Source organism: Arachis ipaensis, chromosome B3 (assembly GCF_059453495.1).
Source record: "Arachis ipaensis isolate K30076 ecotype BB chromosome B3, ASM5945349v1, whole genome shotgun sequence".
NCBI classification, from domain to species: Eukaryota; Viridiplantae; Streptophyta; class Magnoliopsida; order Fabales; family Fabaceae; genus Arachis; species Arachis ipaensis.
Genome location: NC_142438.1, coordinates 22,099,122 through 22,111,848, shown reverse-complemented (window position 1 = coordinate 22,111,848; position 12,727 = coordinate 22,099,122). Strand labels below are relative to the sequence as shown.

Here is a 12,727-nt window from a genome sequence, read left to right as displayed (position 1 = left end):
AATTGATGCTGATGATTCTCTAACACGATTCATAAATCATATTTCACTAACTTTTATTCATTTAAACATTATTTTTCTCTTTAAAGATTTTTTATGTTTACCCACAATATTATTATTAGCATTAAGAGAATTATTTTACATTATAGAGGCCAACTATTTTAACATTACTTATGTCAAAAAAAATGAAATTCTAATTCCAAAATCCTCTAACCTTCCTCCTTTTTTTTTTCACTCTTTTCTTCAATCCTTTCCACCCCAAAGTAAAAACTTCCCGGTGCAACATCTCATCCAAGAGATGCTTTATATAGAAATCACAGTCGCATTAGCGGATCTTGAAAAAAATTTTAGGGAACTAAATATGTAATTAATTATATATATTATATAAAAGTATTTATATTCAAATTAAATATATTAATTTTTATTTTTTAATCATTATAAATTTATAATTATAGAAATAAATTATTAAAAAATAAAAAAATTATAATTTACATAATAGCATCTAAAACTATAATAAATATATACTTTTTTTGTCCAAATCAATTTTTTTTCAAAAATATTGAAGATCAATAAAAAATATAAAATATAAAATAAAAAACTTCAAATATAATAATTTTTTTTATTTGATATTATGATACCAATTACTACATTGTGCAATATATTAAAGATACTAGTGATATAAAAAAAAACTAAAATATTAGACTTATATATATATAGTTTATCTATTTTATAATTTAGTTAAAAAATAATTTTATTTTATAAAATATTAAAATTAATAAAATAATATAAAATTATTTATTTGTATTATTTATAATTTTATAGTTGAATTTTATTTAGTTCATTATACTTTAAATAATAAGATTATGTTTTTTATTATAAATTTAAAAAATAAAAATAAAAAAATAAAAATTTGTTGACTTCAAAAAGAAAAAGAAAATAATATATATATATATATATATATATATATATATATATATATAAAGAGAAGAATGTGATTGTAGTAAATTTTGAATCCAGAATAGTTATGAAAAATTTGTAACAAAAATAAAAATTAATTGAACAATTTGTATCAAATTAAATAAAATAAGTGATTACAGTTTTAATTTTATAAAATATTTGGGAGTCATGACCTTTCATTACCTCTATAAAGCTCGGCCACTCCTATTTCCTTGGGCTACAAGCGTGAAAATATATTTAAATTTTTTACGCATTTTCGCAGACACAACATGAAAATGTTTACCTGATTTGCTTCATTTTTCGCCGTTGATATAAGCGAAAATAGTTTAAATTAATTTGTCACATTTTCGTATGCTTCGATTACGAAAATAAGATAGAACTTTATACTATTTTTGTTGGCATAGAAAACAAAAATTTTTACAAATTATTTATGGATTCTTAGACTGTAAAAAGTGTAGCTGAATCTTATTTTGATAAATCTCCTGAAATTGTTTTAAAACGGTAAATAATATAACTTTTTATTTAAATAATAAAAGGCCTAAGTATCACTGTTGTACGTTAATGAAATATTGAAATTTATAATATGATACATGCGATTATTAATAATGAACGGATAGCTAGAAAACATATTAAAAAATGTGATTGAATAATAGAGGCCAATCATGTAACCCAGATTGACATGGCCTTTTCTTCTGATAAATGGCTACATCTTTTGTTATTTAAAATATACAGTCAGAAATCCTTTCAAAAAAATAAAATGAAAACAAACACATCAGAAGCTGCTAGCTAGCCTGCTACTCTGCTAGCATGTGTTACAGAGTATGGCAAATTATATCACAAAAGATACTATCTACTCCAACGATAATGTTTAAATTATTCTTCTGGTGGAATGCGTTCTATTTGAATTTTTTTAGATTTTATTTTTCTATTAGTATTTATAATTATTGAATTTTTATATTTTTTATTTTATAATTAAATTTTTATTAATAAAAAATATTAGAATTAACATAATATTTTTCTTTAAATTAAAAATACTCACAATTAACTAAGATAGTTAAAATTGGCTAAATTTATCGAATCCGTCTGTTAACTAGTTTAAATAATCGATTTTTACCTTTAAAATTAAGTTCGTTTAAATTTTGTATTAAACAAATCGAGTCCAATTAATTCAAAAAAATGATGGATTAAACGTGCTAGTCTGTAGCCTAAACAGATAGTCCATTTAAAAAATACGGTTATGTAAGATTTTTTATTTAAAAATAATTTGTTGTCAAAATATTTTTTTAAAAAATAAAATAAAATAATAAATAGGTCAATTCCTTTAATCCATCCAACTAGTTATAAATGGTTCAAGCTAAAATATCATGGCCAATAAATAAAACAAGCTTAAAAGGATCGATATGTTTAATCTATGGGATTAGGCAGCTGATCTGTTATTCTACAATTAAAAATTTAATTAAATTTTTAATCAATGATTACGTTTTTTTTTTAAAAAATATTTTATTAGTTTTAATATTTTTTATAAAAAAATTAATTACAAAATTAAAAATAATATAAAAATCTAATTAAAAAATTAAAAGGATCTAATTGTAAATCTAATTATTTTTTATTTGTTTCAATGATTGATTCGTGTATGTACCTTTGCAATTGAATTGGGTTGTTTTTACTATTAGTAAATTGTCACTAATTATTAATCTCATTTTTATTTGGTCACCAAAAAATCTCATTTTTATTTTCATCATATATTATATGTAATTAGTGGACAATATTGTACGTAGATATAATTTGATCCATTGATTGGTTGACATTATTTCTTATTTTTCACGGTAAATCCCTTTTTTTTTTCCTCATGGGAGTCATTACAAGATACTGTGTAAAATAAGTAGATTCATGTATCTAATCAAACTTTAATAGAATTAAATAAAGTTAAGAAGTATATTGTAAAATATTTATTAAAATATCATTTCTATATGAAAAGATTTTTGTACTTCATTTTCATGTAGAAACTAATATAATTTTCTATTATCGAAAAATGATTTAATTTTATTGGATTAAAATTTTGAAAATAAATTCTCCCATTTTTTTAAATTTTTTTTGTAAAGTATGATTCAATATCTTTTTTTATATTTTTGTCTTACTTAAAAAATATATAATAAAAAATTACATTTTACAAAAAAATAAAAAAAATTAAGAGAATTCATTTCCTATCATCTCTTGAGTATTCTTTGTTTTTCATTTTAGTCCCTTAACCAGTATTCTTTATTCTGGAAATAAGATTAGACTCAATTTAAATAAATAACTTAATTAAACTATTTTTAAAAAAATAATTTAAACAATAAATACTTATATTAAAAATAACTTATAACTAAATTATTTTGTATTTAATTTTTTAATTTTAAAAATATTTATTTTAAAAAAATAATAAAAAAAATTTATTATAAAAAAATTATTTTTTTATTTTTTTTTTAAATATTAAAATAATTTTTAAAAAATTATATTTTTTTTAAAATTATACTAAATATTAATATTATATATTTTTATAAATTAAAAATTAAAAAAAATTTCTTATAAACCTATCCAAACGAACTGATTAACTTGTTTTAAAACAAAAGGAGTAGTGACATGAGACACGTCCCAATAAAACAAGAAAAGTGCGCATGTGGCGCCACGTCACTGAACGTTATCCATTCCGGCGAGGAAATTTATAACTTTTGGGAGCTATCCGTTTCCGTTCCTAAAGTCTAAAGATGACGGTGTGGCTCCAACATTGAAACACATATTATTGTGAAGAGCAATGCTAGGGCCAGTCACATTTGTGATTGGTAGTCATCAACTAATCATCAATGATGATTTGATGGTATGAGATTAGTATGAGATATTATTCAATGACTCATATTTCTCTATTGATTATATACTAACCAAAATACAATAAAATTGTTAACCCCTAGACTTTTTCTATTGTAAATCCCATATAGGTGAATATTAATTCAATCGGTCAAAGTTTTCTTAATTATTATTAATAATGAATAAAAGGGTTTATAATGTTTCTTGGTTGATTGATATTTTATTTTATTTTAAGTTTTTTAAATTAAACATAAAATAAATATAAAATATGATTTTTCAATAAAATTAAAAGTTATAAACTTTTAAAATATACTAATTAATCTTCTAAAAATATATTTTATCCTAAAATTAATATAAAAATATTTTTTTATTAAAACAAAAAGACCCATCAATCTTATTTTTTAGACTTTATTGTAAAATATAATGTTAAAAAGTTATAATTTTTTATATTAATTTTAATATAAAATATAACTTTAAGAAAATGATTAGTAGTTTCATAAATTTATAATCTTTATTTTTATTTTATAAATAAAATAATATACCTATTTAATATTTTGAACCGAAGAACATTATTAATTGTTCTACACGAGGCTTTGATCGCTAAGTTAGTGCTAACTTAACTGAAATCGTAACGTGTATGTTTTATGATTGTTTGAGCCACATCATTGTTCTTAGCAACTGATGTTTTGGACATCAACAACTGAGTCGCTGCCATAACTTTTTTTTTTTACATTAAAAAAGGTTTATCTATCTACTAAATTAATTATGTTCCAAAATGATTAATTAAATTATGGATTCAGTTATTATATATATCTTGAGAATACTTGTAAAAGTTACTAACTAAAGAAGTTACTATAGAAAACATACGTAAAATTCAGTTTTCAGTGTAATTAAAATAAAAATTTAGATATTTTATTAATAGTAATATTAATTTATGTCTTTGGGACATTTTTTGTTGTACAGTGACTTCTAAATCAACGAATCAAAAATTAATTTATCATAAATCTAAATTTTATTTAAAAATTTGTTATTAATTAATAATATTTATATATATAAAATAAAATTTAAATTTTTAATATTTACTTAAATAAATAAGCTGAATAAATATCTACATAACTTACCCAAATTAATTATTTAGAATACGTGTTAGTTAAACCCCTAAATTATATACATTGATATTTAGGAGTTTTGTTAGAGGAGTGTTAGAAAGTCAGTAACTTTTATGTTTTATAATCATCAATTGACTATTAATAATATTTTTAATGGTATGAGATTACATCTAATAATTAGAGATCACTCACTTCTCTTTTGATGGTTAGGTGTTGACTAAAAAATAAAACACATGTAAAAGAAGAATATATAAAAGTAATATATAATATCTTTTAATTAATATATTAATTTAATTTTGATACAATAATTATATAAAATAATTTTATACGTATAATTAATATTGTCTAAATGATTATAAAAATAGACATAGAGGACCATCTAAAATAATTTATATTGATACTTTATCAAAAAATCAACCTCTTAATATATTAGTTATGATAGCTTTTTCTAAAAAAGTAAATTCCTTAAGTGATTGAATAACTAATGGTATTCGCATGTCGTATTATAAAATCCAGGGTCTAATGCCTCATTTTTCCATCGTAGCTTTCTTTTCTTTTTCTTTTTCTTTGTTCTTCATCTTCCACTGCTATTTCAGTTCTTCAACCAAAAACCTTCCATTTTCAACGTTCTTGCTTCTACTTATCTGTAAGTCTCTCTCTCTCTCTCTCTCTCTCTCTCTCTCTCTGCATAACACTGTGATAGCACACAAAATTCAGAAGGTGGCAGCATATTGGGCATGCAGTTTAGTTGTGATTCTTGTTCAATTAGCTTCCTTTTGTGCTATTAGCATCTTGTGTTCATCTGGGTGTTGGAATCTTGTATCAAAAACTCTCCTTTTCTTTGAGATGAGATTCTGGTTTTCCCAACTTTCCAATGAGTGTATTATGTTTCAAATAATGGAAGTTATGAATTCTGACCCTTTCCTTATTTGGATTTGTTTGTGTTTACCCCTTTCCATTCTTCAATATATGATGCTGATAAATCTGAGAACCTTAAGTGTTCTACTTATAAATCAAAATTTATGACAATTATGTAACCTTTGTTTCTCTCAGCATGCTCATAGATAATTTTCTCAATTCACAAGTTTTATGAGTTTTCTAAATCTATTGTTCTCCCTTGTGAACCTTTTTTTGCCCTCGTTAAAAAGTTTTCAGTACAATTGGCCACAGTACATAGTTCATCAATGAATAGTGACTGAACTATTGTTTTCTCTTACAACAGATCTAGAAAGAAATTATTTTTTCTGTTTCCTGAAAATTGATTTTGTGAATGGTGCTAAAAAAAATAAATAAATAAAAGAAGACAAAATGATTTCTCCTTCTTATCCATGGTCAGAATATGAATGATATATGATATATCCTAGTTTCGTTGATATGATTTTCTCAAACATTTCTAATTGCCTTTTGCTTTAAGAGATGGAGAAAACTCTTCTCATAAACTCTTAAATTATTAAGCAGTTAAATGGGGTGTCCCTGCAAATTAATGTTTTGGTATGTTATATGAAATAAAGTTTAGTAGGTAACACACATATTTAATACCTGTAACTGTAGTAGTCCTTTTTTTTCTTTAATTGTTGTGATTGTAAACTCTGAAACTGGGTATTGCAGTAAAAGTTGTTTCTAACTTCTCTGAAGAAATAAACCACAAACTAACAGAGTAATAGTTTTTTTGCGCATACTTTATTATTAACAAATCCTTCTCTCACACACTCCATTTGGCATTGGATAAGAGAAATTTGTGTGTTGTTACCAAACTGCTGAAGAGAAATTTTCAGTATGTTCATTTCTGGTTTTGCACACAGTTTAGGTTGTCATAATTTCCTCAACAACAAACATAATTTTGTCTCCTTCAAAATAAGCGTGACAATGATATCAAAATTTTTTTTTTTTTTTTGGTTTTTTTGGGGCCATACTAAACACTAACGAGTGGTGGTGGTTGCAACTTGAATTTATTACCTCCCTCCAATTTCCTGCCCTACTTCCAACCCAACCAGCCATGATTTCGAGGTAGCATTAATGTAGATCACCTTAAAGTTGTTTGAACTTCAATGTTGTCTTATAAATTTAAATGTTTTCTTTTTTTCAAAGAAACATCTTAATTATCTTTTTCCCTATGAATCACTTGTATTGAGAATCAATTAATTTTATCCTAACTAATTTAGTTATGATTGAGTTGGTTTAGCGCAAGTCTTTTCTATTCGAATCCAAGACTTTGCTAAAGGGAAACAAATACTAATCTGTTATCAGACACCAGAATTCTTACATTCTGTTCATTTGTGCATTTCAGGTTCAAGCACCTGCAAGAGAAATCAGTACTAATACAAACCAAAAATATGACCTCAGATCAGTACTTCAGGGATGCTGCTCGCGAAATCAGTACCTTGGAAGACATACCCTCCTTGGAAAAGTGGAAATCTTCCACCAATGCTGGTGTAGATTCCGATCGAAATGCCACCGAAGGATTCGACTGCAACATCTGCCTAGAATGTGTGCAAGAACCGGTAGTTACCCTTTGCGGCCATCTCTACTGCTGGCCCTGCATTTACAAATGGCTCCATATCCAAACCATCTCTTCCAAAAACATGGAGCAGCAGAAGCCACAATGTCCTGTGTGCAAATCAGAAGTTTCTCAATCCTCCCTAGTTCCACTCTACGGCCGGAACCAAGTCGCAACGCCGTCCGGGAAAAATGCTCGCCAATCAGGCTCTTCAATACCTAGAAGACCCCCTGGCCGGAGACCATACAATCCTGCAGCATCTGTTTTACAGTCTACTTCTCAAACTAATCAACCTCGACCATTCGACTCGATTCAAAGCAGTTACACTTCAACATCTGGAATTTTTGGTGAGATGATATATGCAAGGGTGTTTGGTAATCAATTGAGAAACATGTATACATATCCAAATTCTTATTGTCTTTCAGGGAGTAGTAACCCAAGGATCAGAAGGCAATTAATGGAAGCTGATGAATCACTCAGTAGAATATGTTTTTTCCTCTTCTGCTGCTTGGTTATGTGTCTTCTCTTGTTCTGAGTCAAGGCTGCTACTTCATTTTTAATATATTTTTTTGAATGTACAAATTTGTAGAGTATCATTTAGTCAGATTCAGGCATTCAGGCATATATGTTGTGAACTTGATAGAGACGTTGCAAATTAATGTTGAGTTATATATGTAATTTAATTATTACCAATCTTGCATTTAGCTTTGTGAAATAGATGTATGTGTAAATTTGAGTAAATCCACATAATGGTTCATGAGATTAAGCGGATTATCCATTTTGGTTTTTGAAGTTCCAATTTTATCATAGTGGTCCTCCAGACTCAGTTTCGGACACCATAGTGGTCCCTGGGTCAATTTCGGTGCTGACTCCGCTGATAGAGTGTTGATGTGGCACTCCTATGTTTGATCAAGCCTATTTTGATGCAACTTTCACACCTAAAGGGTCTTGTTTTGCCCAAGAATATGCACCAAATTAAAACGGCGTCATTTTGAGAACCTCCAGTGTGGCAAAAGAGTGCCGCATTGGCATTTTGTCAGCCAAGTCAGCATTGGAATTGATTCAAGGATCACTATGATGCCCGGAGCTGAATCTGGAGGACCACTATAGTAAAATTGGAACTTCAGGGACCAAATTGAGTAATCCGCTGAATCTCAGGGACTTTTATAAAAATTTACTCGTGTAAATTTAGCATTTTGATTTTGATGTTTCATCTTTTTGTTACAAGCTAAGCTAAACTAACAATTTTTCTTTTTTTTTTTTTAAATTAAGTGTTTCGTTTATTTTTTAGATTCATTAAAAAAGTCATGTATTTACATAAAATGATTGTCTAAATATATTAATTTTTTAATGAACTTAAAAAAGTAAAAAAGAATTATTTTTAGAAGGAAGAAGTATTTATTTGGCACTTTAATATTGTTACATTACTAAACTAGCTACAGCAGTTAAAACAAGTTTATTTTTCTCGGATGTGGTTTATTTCTGCTAAAAAAATGTTCATATTTCCATAGTTAATTTTTATCGATGATTTGAAAGAAAATGAATATATTAAAAAAGAAAAAATAAAAAACCAATGATAGGGATATGAAATTGAGAAAATATAAATTCACTTATTTCTTTTTAGTCGTCATCAATTATTTCTTTAAATTCTAAAACTTTTGTCCATATTCAAAATTATTTCTTCCAAAAAAAATTATGTGAGACGTATTCAAATAATTTCATATCTATCAACTTTTGATCAGCAAAAGGACGAGAAATTTGGTGCTTCTTTTCTTGCTTGTCTAGCTTGCATATATGCATTCAAATTTCAAAGTCAGGACAAAAAGGACATTATTTGATAGTAAAGGGAGGCATATAGAAGCAAGTGAAGTCTGCTTTTGGAAGATATGCATTATTCATTGCTTGGAGTGGTACAAAATTGTTGTGGTCCCAATTCTATTCACTGAATATGTACTATATATTTTCAATTCTAGAGTCGTAATTATACGCCTTTCCTTCCTTTTTTTTTTTTTCCCAAACATAGTTATACATCTTTCAAGAGTTTAAAACTAATACCTAATTATCTATAAAAATTGGAAAGATTATAAGATGGATAGAATTTTGTAGCAATGAAATAATTAGAAACGTTTTTTTTTTTCATCTTTTTACTAAAAAATACATGAGAGGACATAGCTCGTAGGACAAAAATGATAAGAAAATTAAAGGTATACAGGTTAGCCAAACCCGTTTATAGTCCAATCCTTAATGAGCTAAATATTAACTGAATTAGGTTAGTTTGGAAAACAAACGTGAACCATTAGTTATAATTCGGCTCGCATTACCTATTAATTGGAATTAGTGGTGGATCCAGAAATCTTATAAAGAGGAGGTCGAAAACAAAAAATTGAAAGTGCTATATTAAAATTGAAAGTTTTAATAAAAAAATAATTGTATATTTTAATATTATTTTAAACTAAAATTAATTTTAAAAAATCATTTATATCAGTTTTTTTTATAAAATTTTAATTTTTATCTTTATTATAAAAGATATAACATAAATAATATAAATTTGTTTCTCTAATGCTTTTAATATATGTATTTAAAATAAATTAATGAATATAATATATAAAATATATTCATATTAATAAATAATTTACTTAATATATTTTGATTTTAATATCATAAAAAATAAAATTTAATCTAATTTATTTTTAGTATATATTTTCTTATTGCATTCAATTAGAAATTATTATAAAAACTAAAGTATTTTTATATAATAATAGATAGAAGAATAATAAAAAAAAATAAAAGAACAAAAGAAAATAAATTTAAAATGCAAAAAATGGAATTTAAACCCATGTTTTGGAGGATAAAATGTCTCCCTTTAATCATTGAATTAGAAGATATATTTTTAAAAGTTTTAGATATTATATTAAATATATTTTAAGTTTTGAAAATTTAGGGAGAGGGCCATGGCCATGCTGATCCCCCTAAATCCGCCTCTAATTAGAACCGAATAATTAAACGTGTTTATTCAAGCATACATACTAACATTTATAATTTTTTTGGCAAGAGCTTAATAAGATTTTAAGAGTGGTTACCACAATATTAAGTCAACAATGTAATCATTTTAAGACACCTTATAAAATAGAAAATCTTAACAAAAGAAAAAGTATGCGGTTTCTTTTGAATACACACTATTTATTTTATTCTCTTTTTTTATTTGAGTGTCCAAATATTTTTGTAAGTATCCACCATCGATCACTTGTTCTCTTGAAGGTGAAGTATATCTCATCAACTTCAAGTAAGGACAAACATACATTTAGATAGGACGAGTTATACATCCTTGACGAAACTCACTACACAGGAACAAGACGGATTGTCTAAAATGAAAACCTGTGTTTGCAGTTACACCACTTTAATCCTCACAGGTTCACTTTGCATCTTTATTATTTTGACTTGTCACTTATTATTATGCATCAGAAATAAATAAGAAAAATAATGACCATATTAGAATATATTAAGTTCAATTAGTTTTCATTAGAATTTTTTATAGGATATTATGTTTTTTATGGAGAAACCATATATTTTTTGTCATCTTTCGATAATTTATCATCTCTTCGTCTTTTGTCACTTTTTTAATGGTTTTTCACCTGTTAGAATATATTAAGATCAATATAGTCTAAAAATTAAAGATAAAATTTGATATTTAGAGAGGTTATTGAAGTGTGTGTTTTGTTAGCCTATCATAATATATGTTCTTAAGGTGGACTAACTGACTAGCCCGTCAAACTGTGGCCGCAGGCTTAATTAATTTAACGTGTAACTTAATTGATGTGAATTAAACACTTTTGTTAAATATATGGATTCAACTAGTATGGATTACGATGTAAACATGTTCTTGTGTAAATAAATATCTGAGGTTAGCTCGTTTCTTGTGATATTATAATATGTTTTTTTTTATGGAGTAAGTATAACTCGAATACTAAAATGGTAGGTGGTACTACTACAAGAAAATTGATTTTTGTCACGCTTAAAAAATGTGCCAAAAAGCTAAAAAAAGTATAACCATAAAAATTAGGTATGTTTTTTTTACCTATTGCCACACTTTTTAAAGGGCCACCGGTTCAGTCGTGCCCAATCCTCTATGGCTATGTTTTTTGGTATCAATTGCCACACTTAATTTTTAGCCATGCTGTTTTTATGTTGATACTTGTTCGATAGTAGATACAAAAGGTGTCTTTGATACGCAAATGATTGATGAAGAACATTGATAATATGACCGGTTGATCATTAAAATAGTAATAAAGGTCATTAAACTTGTCGGTTACAAACTTCGAATTAAGACAAATAAAGTTAAGTTATGAGTCATTATATACAATAAAAATTGAGTTATAGTATAATAGATTATAGTCTCCAAATTTTATCTGCCGGTCATATAATCCAGACTAAACTTAAAAAATAAAATGAATTATAACTCGATTAAAAAATAACGTTAATAATAATAATATGATGAGTCCCTAATTCTAGTCGGGTTATTATGTTGGCACTTATTCAAAAAATATTTGAATGTTAAGAGTTATTTAATCAAGGCAATTGTGTGGGGATATTTTTTCGCCGAAGAACAATTTTTCATGGCATAAATATAGCATTTAATTGTATGTGAACTAAAAAGTTCAGAGTTATATATTCGTTGATAGAATCGTCTACATAATTTGAGAATATATTGATTAACTTTTTTGAAATATTTTTTATCCACAACAATTTATTGATGAATTTTTTGCTCAAAATAGTTAATTATTATTGAATATTTGTTTTATAATAAAGTTCTTACGATATGATAATATGAATTGAGATAATGAATATATATAAAGTTACGACATATATTGAATAATATATTATATAAAACTAAAAGAGTTCAAAATAAAAAAATATATACACCTTAAAAAAATTTATCATTACTAAAAAGAAGTAATATGAATGTCATATAAAATGCAAAATCGATATATATTTAATGTGAATTATTTAATTTCAGTTGTTAAATTTGAATTTTATTTTGTAGAGCTTGCATTAACTTGATAATAAAACAACAAATTAATTAGTAATTTAATATCCTGTTGATCTCCCCCATTTCTTTTATTCAAATATTCCCTAAATCTTGAAATTACTTTTAAAACAGCAATGCTTATGCAAAAAATATAATTAACATTTACAATTATACAAAATAGTCTGGTCTATCAATCTAACCAAATCATTTAACATTAAAACCAGCTTAATAATATATTAAAAAAAACTCAATAAACTGTCAATCCTCAATTCAATAAAGCAACACCAACCAACGAAG

The 12,727-nt window shown here is 25.6% G+C and overlaps 1 protein-coding gene across 2 annotated transcripts; it reads left to right on the top strand.

Moving 5' to 3' along the window:
- The first annotated feature begins 5,425 nt into the window (after positions 1–5,425).
- On the top strand, positions 5,426–8,145 carry LOC107629870 (E3 ubiquitin-protein ligase RMA1H1). 2 transcript variants are annotated; one of them, XM_016332806.3, is made up of 2 exons: positions 5,426–5,553; positions 7,195–8,145. In XM_016332806.3, the coding sequence occupies exon 2, from the start codon at positions 7,241–7,243 to the stop codon at positions 7,937–7,939; it is 699 nt and encodes a 232-aa protein (XP_016188292.1). In that variant the 5' UTR covers positions 5,426–5,553; positions 7,195–7,240; the 3' UTR covers positions 7,940–8,145. The 2 variants fall into 2 exon arrangements, with proteins under 2 accessions (XP_016188292.1, XP_088365232.1); XM_088509106.1 differs by having other exon boundaries at positions 5,445–6,914.
- The last annotated feature ends 4,582 nt before the right edge of the window (positions 8,146–12,727 follow it).